Here is a 27,674-nt window from a genome sequence, read left to right as displayed (position 1 = left end):
AAACTGCCTTGACTTCATACTTTCAATGGAGATTAAAAAATGAACATGTTAGAAGCAAGATTACCTTTCATATAGAATTTCCTCTTCGTTGTGCTTAGATTGCTTAAGAGACCAAAGGGAATTCCTGCCTCTTCTGAGTGTTCAGCTGTAAGCTGTGCAGAATAGAGCTGAGTTATTCAGCTGGTTGAAAGCGAATGCTCCAGTTTCTGAGTATCTTTCTTACAGGGATGTGCATGAATCATGATTCGAAGAGCGAATCTCAGCACAGCCTGGGCACGTTTAAAAGGAAGGAGAGCAGGTCCATACCTGCTCCTCCATCTCTCATCGCAGTTTCCTATTTCAGCAGCGTACCCCCAGCTGCCATTGTGCGGTGCTGGCGCTTCCCCCAGCTGCCCTCATGTGACAGCAGCCATGGGCTGTGGTGAACATTGGAGGAGCATATATGGACCTGCTTTCCTCCCTTATAAAGGTACCCGGGATGTGCTGCGAATCGCTGTTTGAATCACTCTACTTTCTTCCAATACCTGTGTCATGAAGAACTTAAATATTGTGGTGAAAACTGCATCATTGGTGTTTGATATCCACTTTGAATGTTTGTGAAAGGATCCTGGAAACTTTTCAAATAGTTTGATAGTTAGTTTGGTTATCTTTGAGAAAACACTAATGGTAATAATGAAAAAATGTTTTTGTGCTGGTTTAGAAAGCTCTCAAGAGATATTTGAGTATCATTTGTTGCTGACAGCCATGTTGTTGCCTATGTATGTTAAAATTTCTAAAAAGATTGTCTGTCTGTCCAAAACTACTTTTTTGCAAATGTTTTCTTGCTGACTCATGATTCCCTAGGAAATTTCTAATGTGTTGTTTTTTAAAAAAAAGTAAAACGGGAGCAGAAAATATAACCTTTGTTTGTAGACTTATACTGTAGACTTATACTGTTTGTAGACTTAAGATTGTCTTTTGTTTTTTACTGTACCGTTTCCATGGGTGACCTTTTGACTGTTTTTTTTCATGAACAAATGCTTTTCTATTGTACTCTTCAAAATAGAAAAAAGATGATTAACGAAGTATGAGTGCTTTGCACAACTCTCCCATGCATGTGCATTGTTGCTCAAGACAAGTGGTCCCTCCAATTTTTTTCATCTCTGTGCGGAATGAGTTTTGTTCTGGGCGGCAGTATCAATGCAGTGTGTGCGCGCACATACATTCAGATTGTGGCATTCCTGATTCAAACTGAGCGGGATCTAAAATGAACTGAGTGGACATCCAAAAACTTGTGAGTGCACGCGTATGTGCACGCCTTAGGAGGAACAGTGCTCAAGACCAATTAAAGTTCCAAGCACTCCTCACACTCAGGAAGGACCCTGTGATATTGGAAACATGTTGCTGATCCTGAATTTCTAAAAGCTGTCTTAAATTTCTCATTGCTCAGTAAAACATTATAGTTGGCACATATATGAATACATTTATTTTGTAAAGATCTGGAAACCAACAAATATATCATATTTCTTTCTTTTTCAGACTCCAGGCAGAGTTGGGTCTCAGAGCTCTGACTCAGAATCATCTGCAGTCTCTGGAAATGCAGTGGATGTCAACAATGAGAGCACATCAGAGGTACTTTTTTTGCAAAACTACATGAGTTTAGAGTTGTTTTTAAATTATGAACACAAGAACAATCCTGCTGGATCAGACCCAAGGCCTGTCTAGTCTAGCATCCTGTTTTCACTGTGGCCCACCAGAAGCCTCTGAGAAGACCACAGGGGTCTGACCCACCTCTATGAAAATGTTTCCTTAAGGTGCTTATACCCCAATCTTAATTTTTTCACTGGTGTAGTTGAAGTGATGTTATAGAATGGTTCAATATTACATACAGTGTTGGTTTGTGCTGTATTTGGTAAATTTCATACTTTGGCACAGAGATCTGAGGATCAGGGTGTAAGTTAACCAAATACTTCGTATTGCATTAGTGTGTGTGCTAATGAGATCTCAGGAAAATCGACACATTTTCAGTATTGACAGTCTGCATGTACCTTCTGAACTGAATTTGTATAGTGTGTGTGTACAATATATAGGGCTGCTGGAATGAAATACCTGAACTATGGGGTACATTGGTGTTGTGGTGTCTGAAGTAAGGTGCATATATTATACTGTGTAGCAAATGAAGAAAAGAAACATCTGTTATGTTTTGTGCCAGAATGTTGTTCTGAGAAATGAGTTGCTCATTAAAATGGGGGCATCATATACCATGCAGGAAAACCTCAGTATTTCCGGGGGTTCCATTCTCGGGAAGTGCCGTGGATAATAGTACAGTGAATACCAAGGCATTTGTATTCGGGGGTTAAGGTTTCAAATCCAGGGGTTAGGTTCAAAAGGGCAGGGAAATGGGCTAAAACCTATGAAAAAAAAAACCAAACGAAGTGCCCTACCGTGCTCCGCTGGTTCCCCGTACTCCAGCAATGCCCCCAAGAGGAAAATTGGCCAAAAACCACATTTCACCCAGCAAAATTAAATTTAAAAAAATAGCCATGGCTCCCGATCTCTGCGAACTCAAAATGGCAGCCGAAAATGACCTCTGAGGTAATTTCTGGCCATCCCCAACCCACAGACATGCAGATTTAACCCCTTCCACCCATTTTTTTCTCACATATACCGAGGTTGGGTTGCCTGTTACCTGATTGTGGATACGCAAAACCGTGAGTGCGGGACCTGCGATTAACAAGGTTCTCTTGTAGAGTGTAAATGTTTAAATTACCTAGACTGATCACTCTGTCCTCCTGCCTACTGTGATGTTGCTAATGCTACTGAAACATGACAAAATTTCCATAGTTGCAACATCAAATACAACTTCAGAAGCTAGTGCCCCATACATTTTTAACATGCATAATAGGGACTACCTCACCCCTCCACTAATGGAAAAGATTAAACCAATACATGTGATTTAAAAAAATTGTATTGGAGCTGGATGGATAAACTAATACATAATAAGATTTCAACACTTAAAGATTTACTTCATTAAACAATATTTGTATCCCTATCACTGTTGACTGAAGCCTTGCATATATTTCTACACACTTTACTAGCCATTAAACATTTTAGGCTGCAGTTCTATACATACTTACTTGGGAGTCAGTTCCATTGAACTTAATGGGACTTACTTTAGTGTAGCCATGCTTAGGATTGCACTATTAGTAGCTTGCTTGTCCACCTATACCCATATTTGACATTGATTGCAAGAAGAACAAACTGTTCAATTTTTTTTACAAAACTTTCTAATACTCTAAAAGTAGTCCTTTCTTGTGTAGGTAGCAAATAGCAAAACAAATGACTGTAAACTTGATTTATTTCAATCCAAACGACTTAAATTCCAAACATTTATGATAATTATGTTGAATACCAAACAAAATGGCGATGGTCTCAAACATAACGACTGCACTCTTGTAAATATTATACATTCAAGCATGTTGGAAAACCATGGCTTCGATTTTTATTATTTATTTATTTATTTATTTTATTAGATTTATATACCGCCCTTCCAAAATGGCTTAGGGCGGTTCACAACATGATAAAAACAATTAAAAACAAATTAACAATTAAAATCAAACTATGTTAGTTTTTAACTGTATCAATGTTAGTTTTTTATTGTATAATTTACAGTCATTATGGAGTATCAAGCTACATTAGGATGTGTGAATAGTCTAGTAAAGAATGGAGACATTGAATGTACATTCATCTGATTTGATCACAAGTTTTGTTTTTAGTCTCTTAAATTTCATTGTTGGGAATTTGGTCCAAGGGAAGAGGTTTCTTTTGTTCTTTGGTTTGGTATATGCATGATAGGTTTGTACTTGAAAACTGTGTTATGTCATCTCCACTCAAGAAATCATTTATTGCATTTTACATGGGAAGTCCACTTGTTATCCACATCAAAACGGATAGGTTACATGCAAGAGCAGGTCTTTCCTGCATCTCTCATTCATTTCAATGAAATTTGCACATCAGAAGTTAACAATGGATTATGCTATGAAGGTTTTGAGAAACTAAAATGTGTTACTACCCTAGTCTGTTTTAACTCTAAGGGGTGAGCTTTTTACAGTCCGTTCCTATGTTGTTTATTTCCTATGTTGTTTATTTCCTATGTTGTTTATTTCCTATGTTGTTTATTATTTAGTATGCATAATGTGCCTTTTTCAGCAAATGAAAAGAAAATCAATCCTGCCATTAATTCTTCTAGGAATATATAGCCATATATATTATTATGGTGTTAGTTAACTGCCAGGGAGAGAATTGTTCAGCAAGAGCAAAAAATGGTTGAGAGCTTTTTGTACTTCAGTGTCTCAGGCTCATAGTTCCTACCAAAGCCGTTAGCCGACCTTGTTTTAAATACTGTGTATGTATGCAGAGTGTACCTTATTAGAACATCGCTCAGTGTGGCTCAGCTGAATTGTTGGGTAGTCTACCACTAGTTTGGCCCTATACATCTGCTGCTTTCATATTCAGTGCCCACCACAACCTCAAAATTTTGGCCTCCATGTTTATGATACTGTGCATATACACGAGAAAACAAACAAGTGCCTGGAGCCATGTTAAATGGGAGAGAAACTGTTCAAGAAGTGGCAATCAAAACTATACAGTGCTTTGTTGCTGTTTACAGTTCTCTGAAGTCATATGTATATTGTTTTAATAGCTGTCTTACACCAAGTCAGACCATTGGTTTCTCATTATTGTCCACACTGACTGTCAGCAGCTCTTCAAGGTTTCAGGCAGAAGTCTCAACCTGGGACCTTCTGCAGGCAAAGCAGATGCTTTACCACTCAGTTTCGGCCCTAGCCAATACATATAATTCTTATTTTAGGCAAATAGGATCATTTTTGGAAGTGCTTTGATGTTTTTCTAAGGATGATTGTTGTAATAAAGTTTAGTTGAACAAAAAATATTTGCATAGTGAAGTAGATGTTAGTTCATAGTATCTTGCAGTAATGAATTCCATGAGTCTCTCCCCCCCGCCCCAAGCAACCAGTTAATGGGACACATGGAAGTTAGGATCTTTGGCCAGGTCTCTCAGCTCTCCTGCTTCTGTTGGTCTTTTTTATGGCAGGTTTTTTTTTGGGTGTTATCAGTTAACCAATAAAAACAATTTTAAGGGTTTAGATGTGCTTTTTATGGAGTTTTATTTTATGGAGTTGTATTTTAACTTTTGTAAACCGCCTAGGGATGCCGCCTTCTTCTTCTTCATCATCAACATCATCAATACTAGTTCAGTTTCTATACCGCCCTTCCAAAAATGGCTCAGGGCGGTTTACACAAATAAACAACAAATAAATAAGATGGAACCCTGTCCCCAAAGCGCTCACATTCTAAAAAGAAACATAGACACAAGCAACAGTCACTGGAGGTACTGTGCTGGGGGTGCAAGGTGGCATAAAAATTAGCAATTTAAAAAGATGTTATTTTTGGTATTGCATTCTTTTATAGCAAACTAGAGGGTTCCTGAAAAAGAATTGCTCTGATTTTATAAACATATATAGTATGGAATGAAAATGGAAGCTGCACTAAATATTCCAAAAAGAGTTTACAGTGGGAATACACTGGCTTTTAACAGCACTTTGCTATTAACACAAGTAGAGTGCTGTAAAAAAAGTTAGAAAACAAATGTTGAAAACTAGTGTATTCCCATTTTAAACTCTTCTTAGAATAATGTGTTAATGGATTAAAGTCTTAAAAGTAATAAAGATGATATAATTCTCAAATGAGGTTGCTTACTGAGAAATATTGTTCTTTATCTGTTTGATCTTTGGTTTGTTTACAATGTTCTTAAAATGGCACATGCCTAAAAACAACTGTTTCACAGGGCTTCATCTGTCCAGTGTGTATGAAAATGTGCATTACTGCCACTGATCTGAATGAGCATTACCAGAATGAGCACGTTGGGACAGAACCAAGAAGACAAGAGCTTCATGAACTACCTACTGTTACTGTGGGTCTTGTTTATTTGGCTTCAGTGGCTTGGTTATGGGTCGCTTGTAATGAATGACTGCTTTTTCTTTCTGGTTGCTTTGGTGTTGGCCTCTTCAGCTTTTTTGGAGACCTTTTTGGAGATTTCCCTGCCCCCATCCTTAACTCTTGGAAAGAATCAGGATGGCGCATCATACCCCACTTGAAAAGGAAATAACAAAACTTTGTTTTCAGTGTTCTGCAACTCCATGTTTACATAGGAAGCTGCCATATCCTCAGTCAGACCATTGGTCTGTCTAGCTCAGTATTGTCTATATAGACTGGCAGCAGCTTCTCCAAGGTTAAAGGCAGGAATCTCAGCCCTATCTTGGAGAAGCCAGGGAGGGAATTTGAAACCTTCTGCTCTTCCCAGAGCAGCACCATCCCTGAGGGGAATATCTTAAAGTGCTCACACGTGGTCTCCCATTCAAATGCAACCAGGGCGGACCCTGCTTAGCTAATGGGACAAGTCATGCTTGCTACCACAAGACCAGCTCTCCTCCAAGTACGGCTCAAATTTAATGAGGTTAAATGTCTTGTGGGTGTTTCATCCACCACTCCCCTGTAATGTAGTTTAAAATTGCAGTTTATACTAATGCAGATATTGGAATATTGCCAATCCCTGTTGTATTGCATGGGAAATGGAAAGTATATGCACCTATAGTGCTAGGCATCAAAGAGACCCCACAAAATGCTGTTGTAGTATTTCTATCACTCTGTGCCTATAGATGGTTGGGCCAGAACTGGTTCTTTCCATTTCTTGTGGGAAAGGAGCATAGAGACTAAACACACCTTATCTTTTCTATATTTCTAATAGACCAAATTATTTTCTCAATATCTCTACCAATGGTTCTGGCAGAGTAAATAATTGCCCAAGCATTAACCAATCCCATTACATACCTGAATTGTAGTAGCATATTTTTAGTTGTTGGTCTTTTCCTTGTGAAATATATTGAAGTCGGTTATTTAACTAATATTTCTTTGCAGATTTCATGTTGAATAGGCTTAAGTGATCAGGAACTGGGGTATGCCCAGACCCATTGCATCTGCAAACCCAAATTAACACATCTCAGCAGGTCAGCCTTCTAGGAGTTGGCAATAACCCAATATTCGTATTAGTATAAATTGTGGTTTTAAACAGTTTTACAAGTGGGTTGTGGATGAAACACCCAGAGGATGCATAACCTCATTAAAGTTGAGCCTGACTTGAAATATGGAGTTGCAGAACACTGAAAACAAAGTTGTATTTATCTTTCCCCTTTTCAAATGGGGTACCATCTACCCTGATTCCTTACGGGGGTTAAGAAAAAGTAAATGACAAATGTGTGTCATGGAGTGTCTTTAATTCTTTCTTGTTTGCAACTGTCTTCATTGAAATGTCTGAAGTATTGAAGATTTGCACTTACATACTGGAAAATTAATTTTGCATGGTTTACTTCTTATCCAGATATTTGAACAGCTTAATATATTGCTTGATTTTGCTTCTCCATATCTTATTGTTAACCTGCACATTATTTCCACATTTAAATGTTTGAATTGTTGTTGACTTGCTTCCTATTTAGAAGTTCTGTATCCTGGGTGAGCTGCGTGGTCTCTGCCATAGGCCAAAATGGAAACGTTTACCACAGCATTACAAACCTGCCTGCAACATGAGGACTGGAAATACAGATTAAAATACAGGAGGCTGGAATTACTAAAAGATCCCAATTGGCTGTGCCAAAAGAGCATGCTAATGGCCTATCCATGGACCTTATTAGTTTTGCTTGAGAGACTTTCTATAGAGAATAGGCATATTATGGAGAAAGGAGGCTCTACTAACTGAAAAGAAGTCAGAATTTGTCTCTCTCAGAAGATTTCCTAAAGATTTTGATGCATAATTCCAAATGAAAAAATAAAACACTTGTAGTAAATGTTAGTGCAAGCTCTGTAAATTCTCCTAGCAGATTTTAACTATCCTGAAGTTCATTAGCTCTTAAAGAGCTGTAATAAATGTTTTTCTAGTCTTATTAAAACATAAAAATTTCAAGTTCCACCACCACATTTTTTTTTAAGTTCAGGAATTATCATGCATGTATGGGAATTACCTTAAGTAGCTTAAGTAACTAGTAGTAATGTGTGTGGTTTAATAAAGTAATGGAGCCAGGTTATTAGCCCTATTCAGATATTATGTTCAACACTTGTACAATCTGTGTTCAGTGTTTGCATGTTATGTTGAACACAGGTAGAGCAATATGCTTCCTATCTGTACCCATATTTGAGGAACCTGTACCCAGGTCCACTTGTAAAATGAATACAGGTGCAGTCACCCTAACGCATGTACTGCAGACATCTGAACATAAGTACAGCATAATGAAGCTATTCTCACGACTGCAGGAAAGCAGGCTAAGGGAGCCCAGCCTGCTTTCCTGTGGTTGGAACCACTGGGAGCTGCGCAGCTCCCGGTGGTTAGCCCGCTTAAGCCCTCCCCCCTTAAATGAGATTAGCGGAGTGCGTGCTCCGCTAACCCCATTTTGGTGATTGCAAGTTGCCACGGTGCGGCTTTGTGCTGTGGCGACTCATAAGGACACCCGCGTCAGGAGGCTAAAACAAGTCTCGGGGTCTCCCCAGGGTGCCCTGTGCACTCACGTGCGGCATCCTGAGACTTCCGGGGGCCAGGCAGCCCCTGATCCCCGCAGGCCCTACCGGCTCCCGGATGGAACCAGTAATCATATGAGCAGTTGATCCGGCTGCCCAGGGCTCCGTGGGTGCTTGTGTGTGGGGATGGTGGGCTTGGCCTGCTCTCCCCGCCTAACCCCATCTGGCTCATGTGAAGATCCTTTATGTCTGAATAGGACTTTTATGGTTAGGTAATCGGAACATTGCAGCATAAAGACTTACATCATGGATATCTAAGAAAATTGATTTCTCTTCTTTGGACAGATTGATGCTGTCCAGTTTATTAAGTTCTTAAAGATGCTCAGAAATGTACATAATGATGCTCACAGCTGGTGAAATTTCTGTTTAAGTAATCTGTCTTAGTTTGCTCTTTTATTTTGAGTGCTGTGCAACTATGGTTGGGAAACCAGAGTCAGATATGCATGCTTGATCGTGTTTGGGCTGTCTAGTAGAATCTCCCATGGATGCTTAAAAGAATTCTTTTTGGGGCAGGGACAGACCACTTCTGCTGTTCATAAGATAAACCAATTATCAGGCCCAGTACAAAATATTTTGCTGCTAGAGACCTTTTTGTCATCTTCCCCCTTGATCAGAATGTTGCCAGCCATGTAGATCTGAACTAAGAAAAATAGGCATTTCAGTGGCTGACATCAGACTAATGCTTCAGTAGTGCCACAAAGTTGCACACCCGCAAGACCAGTGCATAGCTGGTGGTCATTTAGGAACATCTTTTGTGCTTGTGGAACAGGGACTGGCATCCAGAATAGTATTGCACTAGCACAATGAGAGCAGTAACATACATATACATTTATGGAGCTGTGCAGAGTTGTGGTACTCCATGATGTTGTGTAACCACTAGTGGATTACTTTCTCTTGGAGTTATACAAGGTTGTGCAACCTGTTGCTCAGTTTATCAAAAACTTTCACTACTACAAGGACTAGGCTGGAACATACATTCTGTGTGTGTGTGTGTGTGTGTGTATGTGCGCGCGTGCGCGATGCCTTTGTGCTAATGCAACAGCTAGCGCAACACTGGTCTGGAATGCAAGCTCCTAACTTAGTGGAACTCGTTAGTGCAGCATGTTGGTGCAAGCACAGTATTAGTCTGGATGTCAGCCATTGTAATTTAATATCATGTATTTCATTGCAGTGTCCTGGGTTGTAGCCAGAATCTTTACCTTTTATCTGTAGGATGGCCATAGGAACTATAATCTGATCTCTTAAATTTTAGTACATGAATAAAGTTACTGACTCTCATCCAGACTAACTTGCTAACTGGGCAAAGAGGCACCTATATTTAGTGGAGGAGAGCAGTTTTCCCTATCCAACCTTTGCACGGTATCTTTGCAGTGGCTGTTGCTGGTGTCTACTTGTGTTTTTTTCTAGATTGTGAGCCCTTTTGAGACAGGAAACCATCTTCCCTCCCTTTTTCTTTGTGAAAAGGGAGCTTTTTGAGAGCTTTTTAAAAAATACATAAATATTTTCAGTAATGTGAAGATGACTCTGAATTTAAGACAACCCCTTAAAAAGTAGAGGCTAAATACAGGATAAACCTGCATTTAATCGAAAGGAATAGGACTCTGAATTTAAGACAGCCTCCTGATTTCTTATATGAAAAAACCTAGTCTTGGGTTCAGGTAAATAGAATAACTCAGTATGCCTCCTAAATATGTCCCTGAGGGTTATGCTACATACTTTGACACATTTACCATCCTCAGTTTCACAACGTTGTAATACAACAATAACAAATATTTATATACTGCTTTTCAACAAAAGTTTACATAGAGAAATAATAAATAAGATGGCTCCCTATCCCCAATGGGCTCACAAGCTAAAAAGAAACATTAGATAGACACCAGTGACAGTCACTAGAGGTACTGTGCTAGGGGTGGATAGGGCCAGTTACTCTCCCCCTGCTAAATAAAGAGAATCACCACCTTAAAAGGTGCCTCTTTGCCCAGTTAGCAGTTAATACGAGCTGATGCAATTACATTTTTTGTTTTTAAAGCTTTATTTATATTGAACAGTTGTTCAATTGTTGATGCCTCAAAAGAGGGCTCAACAAAAATATATCCATTTTGGATGATAATAATTTTACATTGTGTTTCATTTTTAAAGATGCCTTATGTTCTATAACAAATGAGATAGATGTGTATATAAAACTAGGCAAATATATCCGTTTCCCCCATTAAGAAATTCAGCAGCTATTCCACCTGTAGTCATGCTTGTCAGTTGAATACAGTGAGCTGTACAGTGCAAGTTCCATTTATTTTAAGTAGTCACTTGAAAAGGGAGCAGGTCATAGGATGGAGACAAGTTGCTTGCTGTTTAATATTTGCTCTAAAAGGCTGGCAGTTGGCAGTTATGCATGTGGAGGCAGGGATTTAATAGCACAATGGGAATTAGCAATCTAAATCCTCCTTGCTTGTTATACTACCATCAGAATGTGGTGAATTTGCAGTACACTTGCTGGGTTCTGCTGAAAGAGAAACAATAGATCTCTTTATTTTGACAGTGAGATCAAACCTCATATGATTGCACCACTTGAATTCTTTGTTAAAGGCTTTTTAGAATATCTTTATTGTTACGATATCCTTTTGACTGTGGAGTATATAACATCCTAAATAAAGAGATGAAGAATACATCTCTGCATAAATGTTTGTAGCCGCATCAATACAGGCAGGAACTACATATTAACTTTTTAGATCTCCTGGCTATTTGCCTAACGTTTAAAGCATTTTTACCCGTCATCCAAGACCAAGTGGTTCAGGTACGTATTGATAACACTATGGCTATTGCCTACCTGAACCACCAAGGGGACACTGTGTTGAGGTCCCTGAACAACCTTGCCCTAAACTGTGAGACTGGTGCTTGCATTACGATTTCCTTCCTATGGCTGTTCATATCAAAGGAGAGGATAATGACTCCCTTAGTCGGGATGTCTCCTTTTCTACTCTCCATGAGTGGGAGCTAAACTTTGCTCTTCTGTCAGACTTTTTTGACTCATGCGGTGCACCCAGTATTGACTTGTTTGCCACCATGGACAATACTAAGTGCTCTCTGTTCTGTTCTTGGGTGGGCCTTGGAAAAGGATCACTAGGAGATGCCTTTCAACTGCATTGGCAGGGCAAGTTATATCTCCCCCCCCCCATTCCCGTCCAGAGTTGTAGGGAAGATCCTTCAAGAGCACACACAGTGCATTTTAGTCTGCCCCTGGTGGCCCCGATAACCCTGGTTCCCGGCTCTTACCTTCGGCTATGCAAGGGGTCTTACTGTCACCTACCACCATGTCGGAATCTCCTCGTAAAAGAAGTAGGCTAGGTCCTCCACCACGCTCTGTGGTCCCTCTTACTGACGGCTTGGAGGTTGAACTTCTAGATGATTTCCTGCTAAATGAAAGAAAGGCCTCTGTGAGAAAGTCCTATAAGTGCAAGCTGAAGCATTTCACATCCTAAGCTTCTTTGAAAGTTTTCGACCCTCTCAAGGCCTTGATATGGCAGATACTCCTCTACCTTGCCTATCTCAAAGGATTGGAACTTTCTAACATCTCCCATTAAAGTTCACCTTGCCATTATTTCAGCATACCCCCAGGGCTGGGATGGCAAATCCGTCTTTCTCCATCCTGACTCAGCGCTTTCTAAAGGGGGTTAACTATCTATACCTTCTGGTGCGGGCACCCATTGAGCCTTTCGCTGGTGCTGTCCATGCTTATGGAGCCCCCCTTTGAGCCTTTACTGTCATCTCCCATGAGAATGCTATACCTGAAGACCGCCTTCCTAGTTGCCATCACGTTGGCGGGGCGGGTCGGTCAACCTGCGGCACTAAGGGTGGAATCCCTTTTATACCAAATTCTATCCAGACAAGGTTATCCTCTGTCAAGATCCTAATTTACATCCTAAAGTTGTATCAGACTTTCATATCAACCAGGACATTGTGCTGCCTACTTTTTCCTGTGACCCTTCTATATCCCTTGAATATTTTATGCATGCTCTGGACGTTCAAAGGTGTCTCCTTTACTTCCTGGACCGCACAAAGGCATTCAGATGATCAAACAAGCTATTCATCTTCTATGCAGTGACTAGTAAAGGTTTAGCCATTTCAAGGAGAGGAGAGCTGGTCTTGTGGTAGCAAGCATGACTTGTTCCCATAGCTAAGCAGGGTTTGCCCTGGTTGCATCTGAATGGGAGACTTGATGTGTGAGCACTGCAAGATATTCCCCTCAGGGGATGAAGCCGCTCTGGGAAGAGAAGAAGGTTTCAAGTTCCCTCCCTGGCTTCTCCAAGATAGGGCTGAGAGAGATTACTGCCTGCAACCTTGGAGAAGCCACTGCCGGACTGTGAAGACAATACTGAGCTAGATAGACCAATGGTCTGACTCAGTATATGGCAGTTTCCTATGTTCCAAGCCAAAGATTGTCCAACTAGCTAGTTCAGCTGATGTTACAGGACGCAAAACATTCTGCTTCTTTCCAAGATCAGGGAACATTCTACTAGGTCCATGGCTACCTCAGCTGCCCACATGACGGGCATCAGTATGAAGGACATTTGAAGGACTGCTACCTGATCCTCAGACCTGCCCTTTGTCTGACACTATGCTGTGGACTTGCAGTTTGCTCCAGAGGCCAATTTTGATTGGGCGGTCTTAAAGAAAGTACGGTAACCGCTAGCACCCACCTCCTCTTTATGGGAGCTAGTCACTCACCCAGTTGTGAGGGACCATGGATCCCTACAGAGATAAACAGGTTGCTTACCTGTAACTTATGATCTCTGTGGGGATCCATGGTCACTCACAACACTCGCCTGGCTGTCTCCTCTGCTATTTTTGACATATATTGTTTACACACCTGTGCTGCTGTGATTATTTCTGTCATCTTCTACCTCTGGATGCTTGTTTATTTATTTATTCAATTTCTATACCGCCCTTCCAAAAATGTCTCAGGAACCAAAGGGGGAGGAGCTCTACTGCCAGTTCTATAGGCATCCTTTGATGGCTTTGATATCACTATGCCTTAAAGGGCCGGATTAGGATTACACTGTAACTGTCAGATTAAGTTTTCTGTCTTTATAGAAATTAAGGGTTAGGGTAAGGTAGCTGATTAGAACAAGGCATTGAAGCATTTTTAAAAAATGCATCTATCATGCATTTAGCATGAAACATCTTTCCCTCATCTGGAACTGTAAAATGTGAATGAATGAATCTTGTCCCTCTGATAACATACTTTTACAATTCTAGAGAGAAGAAAAGATGTTTATGTAAGAGAGACCCAAGAACAGGGAAAACATGTCTAATTCCAGCGTGGTGTAGTGGTTAGAATGCTGGACTAGGACTGGGGAGACCCGAGTTCGAATCCCCATTCAGCCATGAAACTAGCCAGGTGACTCTGGGCCAGTTACGTCTCTCTCAGCCTAACCTACTTCACAGGGTTGTTGTGAAAGAGAAACTCAAGTATGTAGTACACCGCTCTGGGCTCCTTGGAGGAAGAGCGGGATATAAATGTAGTAGTAGTAGTAGTAATAATAATAATAATAATAATAATTATTATTATTATTCCTATTTAAATGCAAAGATTGTGTTTGTGGGCAGTTTCAGACCTCACGCGGACTTTGGTTGAAGCTGAGCTTGGGACAACTTCCATCAGTCCTGGGAATGCATGTGCCCCCCTCCCATGCCCGTGCCTACTTCCTTCCTAGGTTAGGATATTCCAAGATTGGTCGTGACATCCAGACATACCAATCTCTAGTCCTAACCTATTTGCTTTAGAAAACTTGAGATCTGAACCTTTTTCATTTTTCATTTTAAAAATATTTATACCCCACTCCTCCAGTACACTACTGCTCGGGGCAGCTCACAACAATAAAATAAATATAATGTAAAATAAAATTAATAAAATTAACCAAATTAAGTAGACAAGTTAGAAGTTGAACCTTACTTCATCCCTCAGATTCAGACCTTGGGTTCTCTGGCCATGATGTCTGAACCCACCTAACTGCTTCAATCTTGGCATGTCCTCCAAACTTAGAAAGAAATTAGGCGCTTGTAGGGGGATGAAAGCGGGGACCGTGTGCTCCTGGGGCTGAACAAGGTTGCACAGACCTCAGCTTCAACCAGTAGTCTGCACAATGTCCGAAGCCGTCCTATGTAATGGAATTAAGAAAAGTTCCAGATAACAGAGTGGAATAAAGTGCAGCCTGGCTCAAACCTTGTTTTGTACTAACCATAGAAGCTATTCACACACACACACATCCAAAACCTAGCTAAGGGAGCCCAGCTCAGTTTTGCATGACCATGCAAACTGCCGGGATTGGCTACACGGTGGCAAACCTGATTGCTACACGGAGGCAAACCTGCTGAAGTAGCCTCCCTTCTAAATTAGGTTAAGGGAGCAAGTGTTCCCTTAACCCCATTTTTGTGCTCGTGTGTCAGCTGTGGTTGCTTGCAGCCGCAGCTGGCACATTCTGGGGGTGGGGATCTCGCTAAGGCACCACACACTCGTTATTGGAGCTCTGTGTGGGTAGAAAGACACGTGTTGGCGCTTTCCTGCACCCGACCCCTGGAGCTACTGGCAGGAGCCAGTGCTCATCTGGGCAGGCGATCTGCCTGCCCAAGCAAGGACAGCTGCTTGTCTGCTTGAAGGGCGAGTGTAACCAGCTCTCCCTGCAGACTCACTGATTGTGAGAAGGGCTCCATTGTTTAGAACACATATGATGATTTGAGCTTTTAAATGCACAGGTGAACCACGGTTTAAAACTGCCTATCTGCTTTAATTTCTGGTATCTTCAGCAATCCTGTTTCTGTGGCAGACCTGCCTCCTGAGGTGGAGCTATAGCTGTGTTTTTTTAATGTTTTGTCATCTGAACCATAGTTTGACAGTTGAACCAGTCTGACAGTTCAGGCATCACATCGAACTATAGTTAAGTGGTTTTTTTTAGCCGCTGTTTGGCATGATATCTAAACTGTACCAGAGTTAGAAAGCAGACATTTTCTTCAGTGCTGAGTTAAGCCATGCGAAAATGGAACTTGTTTTGACTTTGAGTTAAAGGATGGCTTATATGCAAAAACAATGCCCTGTGGACCAAACTATATCATGTACGTGGTAAACAAACCCAAACATGGAATGTGAAAGGAGGGATTTAAGGAATGCTATTGGATGAACATGGCAGTTGCTATAATAGTTGCAGTATTCAGATGGGGCAGGCATATGTTATCTTCTGTCCTTGAGTTTGTAATGTTTTGCTCATCAAATTTAAAACCCCTAACTGGTATTTGCTACTTTAACTCCTGTAGGCTCAAACTGGTAGGTGCATCCCAAGTGGTTCTTTCTGTTTCATCTGCATTTGTGACTAAGTTCTCTAGAGGTGCCGTACTTTTTGGCATAAACACCGCACTGCATATGTGTTTAAAAGTTAATTTTCAATGCCTGTGGCGCTTACGCTGATGTGACCTTTACATTCATGCCCCCCCCCCCCAACCCGCGGAATCCACATTCATGGTAATCTCCGGGCTTACTATAAGAAACTGCTATACATAAGGATTGGAGTCTCTGTACTGATATCACTCAATGCTCATTATGTTCTGTTTAGCTTCAGTGTTTACAGCAATGCAGCGTTCCTGCTGAAAATTATAGTACCTTTATAAATGGGAGCTCAGTTTTATATCCACACACGAAAACTGTACTGTTGAAATGTTGGTGTGTATTCCCTGTTTTTCTCTTTTATTCTTCTTGCCCCAAATCCAAATATTGTATGTTTAGGTGAACAGTGAAAGGAAAAGAAAACGGAACTTCTGCAAATTGGATGAGGCCAGTGGATGTTCTACAGAAAGGAAGATGTCAAAAAGCCCATGTGAATAGTATTAAATGTTTGCTTTTTTTGCTTCATGTTATAGGGATTTATTTGTCCTCTTTGTATGAAATCCCATGGATCAGCTGAAGAACTTTTTAAACACTATGAAGCAGTTCATGACTCTGGTATTGATACAAGCCATGGAGGAGAAACTAACTTGTCTCCAAAAAGGTGCTGAGCAATACTGGTTTGTCTCTTTTGTTATTCTTGGCAATGATAACTGCCCAGAGACAGAAGTTTGAGTCGGTCTACAAATTTGATTTTTTTTAAAAAAAGTAGCAGTGGCTCACATACTGTGCAGCGAGTTGCCTGTCCAAGTGATAGGTGAGCTTGCTGTTTCTGTGGCTATTTATTTATTCATTTATGTATAGTTATTTATTTTTATTCCACCTTTCATAAAACGTATCCCAAGGTGCTTTATGTAAATGAAAATACAATAACACTCCATCAAAAAATCACATTAAAACATTAAAACCAGTTAAAACAATAAAAGCCATTAAAACACCAAAAAGCAACACCACCACAAGACAGACAGAATAGCAGGAGAGCTGAGAGACCTGGCAGCCCCTAAGGGGTAAAAGCCTGAACAAAGAAAAAGGTCTTTGTTTGTTTTTTAGAAGCAGCTACAGATGTCAAAGCAGACCCTCACAGAGAGAGGCTTTAAACTCCCCCAGCACGGCTTGCAAAAGCAACGAGGCTCTGTGGCTACTAAGGAATGTGCTCTGCACTTCTGCTACTACTCCATTATTCCCTGTGGAAGTAGCAGCAGGAGTACAAGGACACACTCCTTAGTAGTCCCAGAGTCTCCCCTCCTTTGCAAGCCGTGCCGGTGGGGTTTGAAGTGCTGTGGAAGTGGTGAGCACATGCCTCAGACAGGCCGCCTGCTGTGCGGTATGTTATAATGACATTTTAATGACATTTTAAGCTTGTCGTATTCTCTGCTAAATAGTATAGGTTAACATGCTGTGCAGCCTACTGAGGGAAGAGCAAGAGCTCTGTCTTCGCAAGGAACAACTTAATAGCGCACAATGTTTGCCTTGCAGCACTGGAAAGTGGAAGTGATTCTCTCCCCTCCCTGCAAAAGCCCTTTTTGTGTCCAGGAGAGTGCCTGTGAGGGCTGTGTGGCTCTTATGGACATATTCCTGAATGTGAAAAGGGCTGTTAAAACAAAAATGCTTAAACCAAAAAAGAAGGAATCTCTACATTCATCATACAAAGAGCATTGGCTGACATCCAGACTCATGCTGTGCCAATGGGGCAGTCTTTTTGGTCATATGCCAGGGGAGGGGGATTTTTCAGTGATTGCCCCTGCATTGCAGCCCTTTGAGGCTTGTGGGATCCTTAAGAACACATTTTCAGGAGACACAAGTGGCTGTAGAAGCAGGAAGGGATTCCTAAAGACACCCCGCGATGATAGTGTGGCATTAGTTTGGATACCACTGTGCATATATTTTTAAAATCTGGCACATGCTGCAGTCCTAAGCACACTTAACAAGCCCCATTGACCGAAACGTGATTTCCCTCACAGTAAGCATGTTCAAGATTGGACTGCTTTCTCAGCTTAAGGCACTCATGTTAATTGTTTTAGCCTTTCTAATGTGTTGGTTAGTTTGCAAGGGAATTAATTCAACTCTTCCGTTCTTATTTTGGAATTTAGGAAAGTGCTTGTTTAAATATATCTCACAGAAATAAATTGTGTTAAAATGATTGTTGCAGTTGAATTCAAATTTAAACATTATTTGTCTCTTTCTCTTTAACATGGAATGTGTCCAGGGATGACGTAACACTACTACGACAAGAAGTTCAAGACTTGCAAGCTTCACTTAAGGTTGGAAGCATGCCTTACTTTGTGTGCAGTTCTTTTTCAAACAAGTGTACTGGAAAAGTGCCACAGTTGTAAGCTTGTAACATACATTTAAGTTTTGTTTGTTTTTTAATTCAGGAGGAGCGATGGTACTCGGAAGAGCTGAAGAAAGAATTAGAAAAAGTCCGAGGGCAGAGGCAGCAAGTAATTGCTTTAAAAATACTTGAAGCAGGTTTACAACAAGCAGTTTGTTATCATCCTTGAAATGGAAGATTAATACCCTTTTTGTAAGGCACGTGGCCTGATTCAGTTAGTTACATAACTTGTGTAATGAATTGTGTAAAAATAGTTGTCTAAAAGTTAGTCTAAAAGCTGTTACCATGGGCTCCCCCCCCACCTGCTTTAAGTATAAGAATTAAGAATTTCACATGTGTATCAAACAAGTATAACTTAGAAAAGTATTCACCCTTATACAGTGCTGGCAACAATATGATGACTGGCTTTTATTCTAAGGTTTCACATTCCCATTCTGTTGTTTTTAGTTGGCACTAGGGATATGTGAGCTGGCTCGATTCAACCCGGGCTTGACATCGAGCTAGCCCGGTTTGGGCTGTCAGAGTTCGAACCAGAATGACTCCCAGTTTTAAGAACCGGCTCGTAGGTGTGCATGTAAAAGGGAATCCAGTGAGGATTCTCCTTTACAAGTACAGGGGGATTACATAGCCTGGGCGGTGGGGAGAAGAAAATGTACTTCTTAACCTTTAAAGTGCAGGTGGCAGGGGCAGAAGCAGAGACATCGGCAGTGGGGGCTCCTCCAATTCCTCCTGCTGGCCTCCCAAATGACAACCCGGGCTGGCTGTGGCCCAGTTCAGGCGCTGATGCCTTTTTTGTGACATTTGCGCATGCGCAGAGACCATTTGCGTCATGAAATTTGCCTGGCTGGTTCTATACATATGCCTGATTGGCACCTATTGAGCAATGGGCTTGAATTTTCTGCTCTATGTGCCTTTTATCATCTCCGCTGCATTTTGAGTTGTCTCCTCTCATCAGACTTAAATATTTTCTCCTTTTCACCACTACCCCTTGTTACTGTTTTTCATTTGCTAATTTCTCTTCTCCTTTCTACCTTTCCCTAATACAGAGTCTGCTTATAAGCTAAGAAGGAACTGCTTTCAGTATCTTTAAAACTGTCTCTAAAAATAAAGTTAGCTTATACCACCTCAAATTTGTAGGTGCTAATCAAGAAATAGTATTTGGGAGAGCACTTAGCACTTTCTCATTTCCCCTTTCTCTCCTGTTTATTGATTCTGGGTGAATGATGTTGCAATTCTCCCCAACTGCAATTGCTACACAACTGCTATTCATTTCAGTGGCATTCCACTTAAACGAATAGAGGTTGTGTGATAGTACAGTGTAATGGATTGTGTCCTTAGTGTAAGGTGGACTTTCACTAAGGGCATTTGATGTGTAGAAGAGGCTATTTTAGTCTTGGAAACGTACTCAAATGCAGGATTATTCTTAGTCATACAGGCATATCTAACATCTTGGCATTTTCTGTTCTTCAGTGGTAATTGCATAAGTGGTGTGTAAATACCTTAAAAATTGCTTTGTAGCATGAAGTGCAACAGTGTATTTGCATTTGCATGTTCTAAGAATAGAGGATTTTAAATGCCTATGAAAATATTTCTGCTTTCCCCAATTTCTAGTGAAACATGTTCTTATTTTTCTTTTTAAGGAATCTAAACCTGATGGACTGGCAACTGCTACATCTACAGGTGACAAACTTTAAACAAAACCAAACCAGTTTCTGTGGTGTTAATTATTCCAGTACTGTGCATTGGGGTGGGTGGGAAGACCCTTGCTTGGGGGAAAAAAAAGACATTATTCACCTATCTCTTAAGAAGCCTTTCTTCATAGATATGCAAGTTATCGATGTTATCTCTTTCTTCATATCTATGTGCTATAATAACACTGTCTTGTAGCACAATCCTATGCATGTTTACTCAGAAGCAAGTCCAGCTTTGTTCAGTGAAGATTACTCTTGTGTAACAACTATGCATAGGATTGCAGCCTTGGTCTGTGATAGTCCATTTAAAATATTCTTCTATAACATACAATTTCTAAAATGCACTTCTATAAAGGTATAAAATACTCCAGAACAGAGTGGTGTTCTTTTATGTAGAGCCCCTTCTGCTGTTTCAGAAAGCTATAACTGTCATGTTGTCAGAAGTTGAGTGGTCCAATATTAGTCAATACTTTTAAAGCATTAATTTTATTAAACATCAAATAATACTTTGATCATCAGCAGGGTTGATGCGTATGCTAACTTTGGGTGGTGGCGGGGAAGAGAGATGATTTTTAGTTCCAGGGGTCCACACATTTTGGCAGGCCTTGGTAGGCAGCCAGAAAGTTAGGCTTGACAGGCTCATGCCCCTCTGCTAAGGGGCAGAGTCTTGTCCCTGACCTTGTGTTGCACTTTTGAACATTGTGTGATGTCATAATCCCCTGCTGCCCTCTACAGCTTCAAGCTTAGGGGATCATTTCCACAGTTGTACTGCACTTCTGAGGCACTCTGCATCCCAAAATTGCAGCATGAAAACCAGCTTCAGCCCTCCTTTTGTGTTGGAAATGGAGGAGGGTATCCTCCAAGCACCTCTGAAGCTGTAATAATCCCCTGCTCCAGTCTGGTTCCTAACTTGAAAGAATGACCAAGATGCTTGCCTGTTATATTGTGTTCTCAAAATGTGTGGAGCACCTCAGAGGCACAGCCAAGCTGTGTGCAAGATGTGATACCCCTCTCATCGACTTACAAGGTCAGAAGGAAGGCTGAGGCTCCACTCACTTTCTAGGGGAGGGGGATAACTTCACTTGTGTGCCGTGGTGAGGGTATTATGTGGAATTGTATGCTCTGGTTATTGTGAAACTAAGGAATTTGATATTTTAAAAACCGTGATTAGAACCAAGAAGCGCCTGGCCAGAATCAAAGTTTGGGCTGAATCTGGGTCAGGAGGAAGGAACTGAGGTAGGGGCAATTTCATTGGGGAAGTTTTTGGGGGAAATTTGGGGAGGTGGGATGAGGAGTTTAGCAGTGGGCGGGGGGTGCAGTGGTGTATTTTGTTCTTTTAAAAACTATTTTGCTTTGGATGAAGTTATCTCAGCAACTTCTCCGGGCACAGTGGCCATTTCATCTGCATAGTGGTTCCAGACATTCATAATGTGTGGGTTCTGAGTCTGCACTGACTAGCTTCGGTTAAGAATCGTTAGCTCCTCATGACGCCTAAAACCGTCAACTGCACATGCCTGCAGTACCGTCTATTGGCGGCTAGGCATCCCTCCGCTCAGTTTCTTGGTGGCCGACTGTTCAATCTGCAAGTAGAGTGGTATTAGGCATGGTAGCAGCGGCCCTATCAGTCTCTGTTGGCAGCATAGTAGCCTGCCCCCTCAAGCAGCGGGGATGGACGGGTGGGTTTTACGAATGTCTGGAACCACTATCCAGATAAACAGGTTGCTTACCTGTAACAGATTATCTGGTGGTGGTTCCGTGACATTCATAAAACCCACCCATCCGTCCTCGCTGCTTGAGGGGGCAGGCTACTATGCTGCCAACAGAGACTGATAGGGCCACTGCTACCGTGCCTAATACCACTCTACCTGCAATTGAACAGTCGGCCACTTCTTACCCGAAGCTGGTCTGCGCAGGCGCAGAACCCAAACATTATGAATGTCATGGAACCGCTACCAGATCATCTGTTAAAGGTAAGCAACCTGTTTTTCCCCAAACTGCCCTGGAAACAGCTTTGTACTAGGATATCCTGGGGGAAATGGTGCAGTCACCACAAAAAATGATGCCCTCCTGAGAGGAGCTTTGCTGCAAGGCAATCATTTAAGAATAAAGAACTGTGCTTCGAATCTAGGAAGCCCTCTGCCTGCCCCTCCACACTTTTCATTAACTTATTGAGAAATTGCCAAAATATGCACCCCAATTCAGTCTGTGAATGGGATGGTGAACTGAGGGGAGTGGGGAGCATTTTCAGTTGACTAATTGTAATGAAGAATTACAGCATTTAACAATGTTAGGTATATTTTCTAAAAAGGTGAACAGTTTTAATGAACAGGTTCTTACTGGCTTTTTTATCCCAGAACACAAGGGTTAGCCTACAGTGGCAAAATTTTCAAAAATGAAATTGAAACTGAAATTAAGCAAAATAGCACCAACTGAAGAAAAATGTCAATTGTAAAAGGCAATTGTGCTAAGTAGGTAGCAGGCCAATTCTCCATTCACCATGGCTTCGTGGAATATTTTGACTCTGGTCAATATTTAACCAGTCAGCTGACTGGCATGCCTACCCTAATGTGCCAGTCCTGTGTTTTGATGAGAGAGACAGAGATTTTCTCTAAAAGTGTGTATGCTCCTGTGACTGAACATGTCCAGTCCATCTTTAGTTTGGTGGCTGGTTTTCTTTTTTTATGTCACTTTCACTCAAGGCTTGCAGTTTTGGCGAAGATCCACAACATTTTGCTACCTGTTATAAACAAGGATTCATACTGAGGTCTACTCTTAATGGCCCAAAGAAATGTGTGAATGGCAGAATGTGTCATGGATGTGTGAATGACAGAATCCTTGTGTTGCTTCTACTACCCAGCTTTGGCACAGCATTATGGGGCCCTTTACATCAGCGCATCTGCATGCCTCTTGTTTTGGTTCTGCCTTATGGGCCAGGCATAAGCACCTGCTTTTAACATTCCAGAAATAGTCTTATTTATATTGCTACATCCACAATAGGCTATTGGGATAGGAGGAGTCTAGAGAGATCTTTAGATTTTTTAAAAAGTGAGGATACTGTACTTGCATACAGCATCTTGACAGTGTACCCTGAAGCTCTGTCCCCATGCTGATGTGCTCAGAAGCCCCACCTGTCCACTGTACTCCTAACGTTTGTCTGAAGAGACAAACACTGTAACTGTGGTCAGATTTTTTTCTGTGATTGGAAGACAGTCAGGTTTCGGTGTCTTAGAATTCGGTCCTAAGCATGTCTGTTTGGAAGTCAATTCAGCTGAAGCCTGTGAAGTGTGTTTCTAAGTAAATAGTTCATGCAGTCTCCACAACTGCATGCAAAATCTTTTGTCTGGACTGTACTACTTTAGGCTATAGGTGGTGTGTGTGTGTGTGTGTGTGTGTGTTTGCAAAAGTATGCTAACACTGCTAGATTTCCCCCCATACTTATAAAAGCATGGTGTAGTGGAGAGCCAGCATGGGGCAGGGGTCAGAGCGGTGGATTAGGACTGGGGATACCCAAGTTCAAATCCCCATTCAGCCATGAAACTTACTGAGGCTATTCTCACAATGGGGAAAAACTGGGCTAAGGGAGCGCAGCCCAGTTTTCCCCCATCGTGAGAACCACTGGGCTCATGGGCGAGCCTGGTGGTTCCCTGGTGGCTAGCCCATCTACCAACCCCTCTCCTTAAATGAGGTTAATGGAGCGAGTGCTCTGTTAACCTTGTTTTGTTGATTGTGTGCCTCTGGCGACACGCGAGTAGACCCCTGACTGGGAGGCTGCAACCAGCCTCGGGGTCTCCCCAGAATGTCCTGCACACTCGCACAGGGCATCCTGGGACTTCCAGGGGCAGGGTGACAGAGCCGGTAGTTGTGTGGGCGGCTGATTTGGCCTCCCAGAGAGGAGGCAGTGATTGTCTGCAAGGAGGTAAGTGCTTTTGGCTTCCTCCTCACAGAAGGGGGTAGCCTCCTGCAGCGATCGTGAGGATTACTTCACTGTGTGATTCTGGGTCATTCATTTCTCTCTCATTCTCACCTATCTCCAGGGTTAGTGTGAGGATAAACATAACCACGTGAGTTATGTTAGATGAAGAGAGAAGTGATTGGTCCAGAATCACGTAGTGGGTTTCATGGCTGAGTGGGGATCTGACAGCACAGTGCTTATGTACATGACCAGATCCTACTGAAAAAAACACAACAGACTAGGTATTTGTTTGTTGTTGTATCTGTATAGATATCTTTAAGAACATAACTGTGCATCTAGATTTATTTACTAGGAATATTTTCTTTTTAGAATTAGAATCATTAGAACAACAGCTAGAAGAGAGTCAAGTAGAAAACTTTAATATTAAGCAGATGAAAGATTTATTTGAACAGAAAGCAGCACAACTGGCCACTGAAATTGTGGGTAAGTGTCCATAATTATTTTGTAATATGTCTCTTGTTTCTGTTTCAATTGAGTTGAATGACTTTTTGTGTGACCTTAACCAGATTTTAAAGCCAAATATGATGAAGAAAAGAGCCTTAGAGAAGCTGCAGAACAGAAAGTGGCCAATTTGACCCAAGAGCTACAGAAAGAGAGAGGTGTATGCGAAGATTTAAAAACCGAGCTGGTAATTCCTATGTGGTTCTATTTTTATCATGCCTTTCTCCAAACTAGGAGATGTGTTTCAGCTATTTGATCATTCTAACTTCAGTCTTCTAAAACAAGCTATCATTGCTCATCATTGGTAATCATTTAACAAGGGCCTGTACAGGTTGGTGTTTTTTTTTTTTTTTAAATAAAGGATCCATTCTCTAGCTCTAAACCTCTGCTAACTGGGCAAACAGGCACTTTTTAACAATGGTGACTACAATGTTTATATTTGGCAGCGGGTAGCAAATATCCCTGTTTCAGCCTCACTTAGCATCTCTTCAGTGGCTTACTGGTGTCTCCCTTGTATTTCTTTTTAGATTTTAGTCCCTTTTGGACAGGGACTCATTCTTTTTCTCATTCCTTTTTATTGTTTAAACCATTTGTGAATTTTTTAGAGTAAATGAAAAATAATTTTACACTTGGAATGTATACAGTTTTATTTTCTCTGAACATTTCAATGTCTGACATTCTGCACAGTGAAACGTTTGTAACACAGGCCCTTCCACCTTGCTGTGTACGTATCACATAATGCCTGCAGTGTTGTGGGGACAGGGCTGGTGCACTGCTACTTAAATGTGTGCAGTCACAGTTGTGTAATTCTACACCATTTATTTCCAGTTTGAATCTGGTCAGCACAATACAGATCTAGTCTTCTTGTGCTCCCAATCTAGAATACAATTTTGTGAAAATTTTCTGGTAAGCCATATTGAAAGCATGCTTTTAGACTGATTTCCATAAGATTAATTGATCTTTTGCTTTCATAAAGCTTCAGAGGCCTGGGCTGGAAGATGTTGCTGTATTAAAGAAGGAGCTAGTCCAGGTTCAAACACTGATGGACAAGATGACTATAGAGCGTGAACAAGAATCTGAGAAATGGAAGGATGAGTGCAAGCACTTGCGAGCGGAAGGTGTGACGTCAGAGGTAATTAAACTGTCCAAAAGTACAGTTAAATGATGCCCATAGCGAATGTGAATCCATTATAATAAGCAAGACCTTCTCTTTACTTGAATGAATAGCTTTAATATAGGCTACCATCATTATCAATTCAGATCATCCTTTGAAGCTTGTCTGCATTGGTAGTTGCATGTAACCATGTTGAACTTCATTATTACATCGTTATGTTTTAATGACTTCAGGCAGGAGGGGAACAGGGCGATAGTGTTCACGAAAACAATCCCCTGTTTCAAAACTCTGATTTGCTACCTGCTTGGTCAGCTTATATTTTGAAGATTTTCCAGAAAGGCAGAGGCATCTCCCCGGTTAATGCATTCACGAGACTAGTCACCTTGCGGAATCCCCTGAACAGATGCACTTGAGGTAGCTTCACTGTATTCAAATATTTGAGGCTGTTCTCATGAGCAGCCAAGCCTGGGCTTGGCTAACCGTGAGAACCTCCAGGATCCATGCAGATCCTGGTGGTCCTGTGACACCAAACCAAGCACTGAAGCCCGGCTCTCAGATAAGGTTAAGGGCACAAATGCTCCCTTAACCCGGCTTCCGGGATCGTGTGAGATTGAACTTAGAAATTAGATGTTTTATAACTCTTAAGTTTTTCACATATCAAAATTTGTTGTCGCTCACATAACTTTAACATATAAATAAAATTTAAGGTGTTATAAAACAATTCATCTGCAGTTGTTTGCTGGGCATAAGCTCTGAGAAAAATTGCATTTGCATCTCTTCCTCTTAATGGGATGTTTGAAGTTGTTTGAAAATACTTAAAAATGAACTCCATCAGGTGCTTCATTGCATATGTTTTTGGAATGTTAGTGTCTTTATTAACTTCTGCTAAACATAGTGGTAGATTCTTGTAAGGAATCACTCCCTTAGTAGCTGCAGATCTTCAAAAATGAATAGATACATGTGGGATTTTTCCAGCAGCTGTGTATCGATAAAATCACCACTTCAGTAATCAAGGTGACTTTCACCCTGATCCTAAGCATGTTTACTCAGATATTTTAATTATACATTTAACCTTTTATATTATATTTATTGTAAACTGCCCAGAGGTGTGCATTTGGGGCAGTATATAAAATAAATCCATTTGATTCCATTGCACACTTGGAAGACAGTTGTATTGTACATTTCTGAATAAACATGATTAAGATTATTTTAGGCTATTGTAAATTATATGGGTAGGTTGTGTGTCTAGACTGTAGGCTTCACATCTTGTTAATTCAATTTGTTTTGCATGTTCATAGCTGTTGATGGATGCTCCGTCCTCTTCTTTGATTCTAGATACTGAAAATCCCACATCTCTTTATTATATAAAGGAAATAATCCAAATGTTGTTAACAGAAAATGGGCTTAAGCAGGCATGTTTTTCTTTCTTCTATATACTATACTATTTATAAAAACTATGTGTTCGTAAACCTTTGCTGGTTCAAGTTCCTGAACTAAATAATTGCTAAATAATATTTTTTTATATTATTAACTCTAGACAAATGGCTGCATGTTATAGGATACAAAGTTAGCTAAAGACTAAATCTTTAAAATAAGATCTATTAGATTTATGAAAATCCATGTTAAATTTTGTAGTAGCATTATCATTGCTTCCTTTCACCATTCAACCATCATCAATTTATTTTTTTGCTGCTTTCTAATGGAGGTCTTTAAATTCGAGGTAATATTTAAAAAACCTATATCACTGCATTTGTTGCTTTACTTTCCAAATAAAATTTCAAGATCTTGTTATACCAAGTAGTATTTATTTCTGCATGGATTTATAAATCAAGGATGTTGGTCCCACGCAGATGTAATACGGGGATAAGCAGAGCCAAAGAGAGCCATGCCTCAAGTACTCACATCCTGTTCATTCCCCACTCCATCACACGTGCAGAGAAGTGACTCAAAGCTTCCACTTTTGTTTTTGAACAAACCATAGTTCCTCATTACATGTGAACTCAGGGAGCTGTGTGGTTTGTTCTAATTGTGGTTAGTTAACAGCATCTGAAATCATGGTTTAATCTGGTTTG

At 40.9% G+C, this 27,674-nt stretch overlaps 1 protein-coding gene across 11 annotated transcripts in view; it reads left to right on the top strand.

The window, feature by feature from the left end:
• The window catches only part of EEA1 (early endosome antigen 1), an 81,207-nt gene that overhangs the window by 4,538 nt on the left and 48,995 nt on the right, over positions 1–27,674 (top strand). For 6 of the 11 annotated variants that reach the window (XM_053252968.1, XM_053252972.1, XM_053252973.1 and 3 more), the window contains 9 exons: positions 1,519–1,611; positions 16,528–16,655; positions 18,258–18,312; positions 18,427–18,492; positions 20,024–20,063; positions 24,357–24,470; positions 24,554–24,675; positions 25,465–25,620; positions 26,901–27,014. In XM_053252968.1, the coding sequence (XP_053108943.1) occupies positions 1,519–1,611; positions 16,528–16,655; positions 18,258–18,312; positions 18,427–18,492; positions 20,024–20,063; positions 24,357–24,470; positions 24,554–24,675; positions 25,465–25,620; positions 26,901–27,014 (888 nt within the window). The other 5 variants (XM_053252969.1, XM_053252976.1, XM_053252978.1 and 2 more) reach the window with 5 other exon arrangements.

The sequence above is a fragment of the Hemicordylus capensis genome, chromosome 5 (genome assembly GCF_027244095.1).
Source record: "Hemicordylus capensis ecotype Gifberg chromosome 5, rHemCap1.1.pri, whole genome shotgun sequence".
Lineage (NCBI taxonomy): Eukaryota > Metazoa > Chordata > Lepidosauria > Squamata > Cordylidae > Hemicordylus > Hemicordylus capensis.
This window is presented reverse-complemented; position numbering and strand designations above follow the sequence as displayed.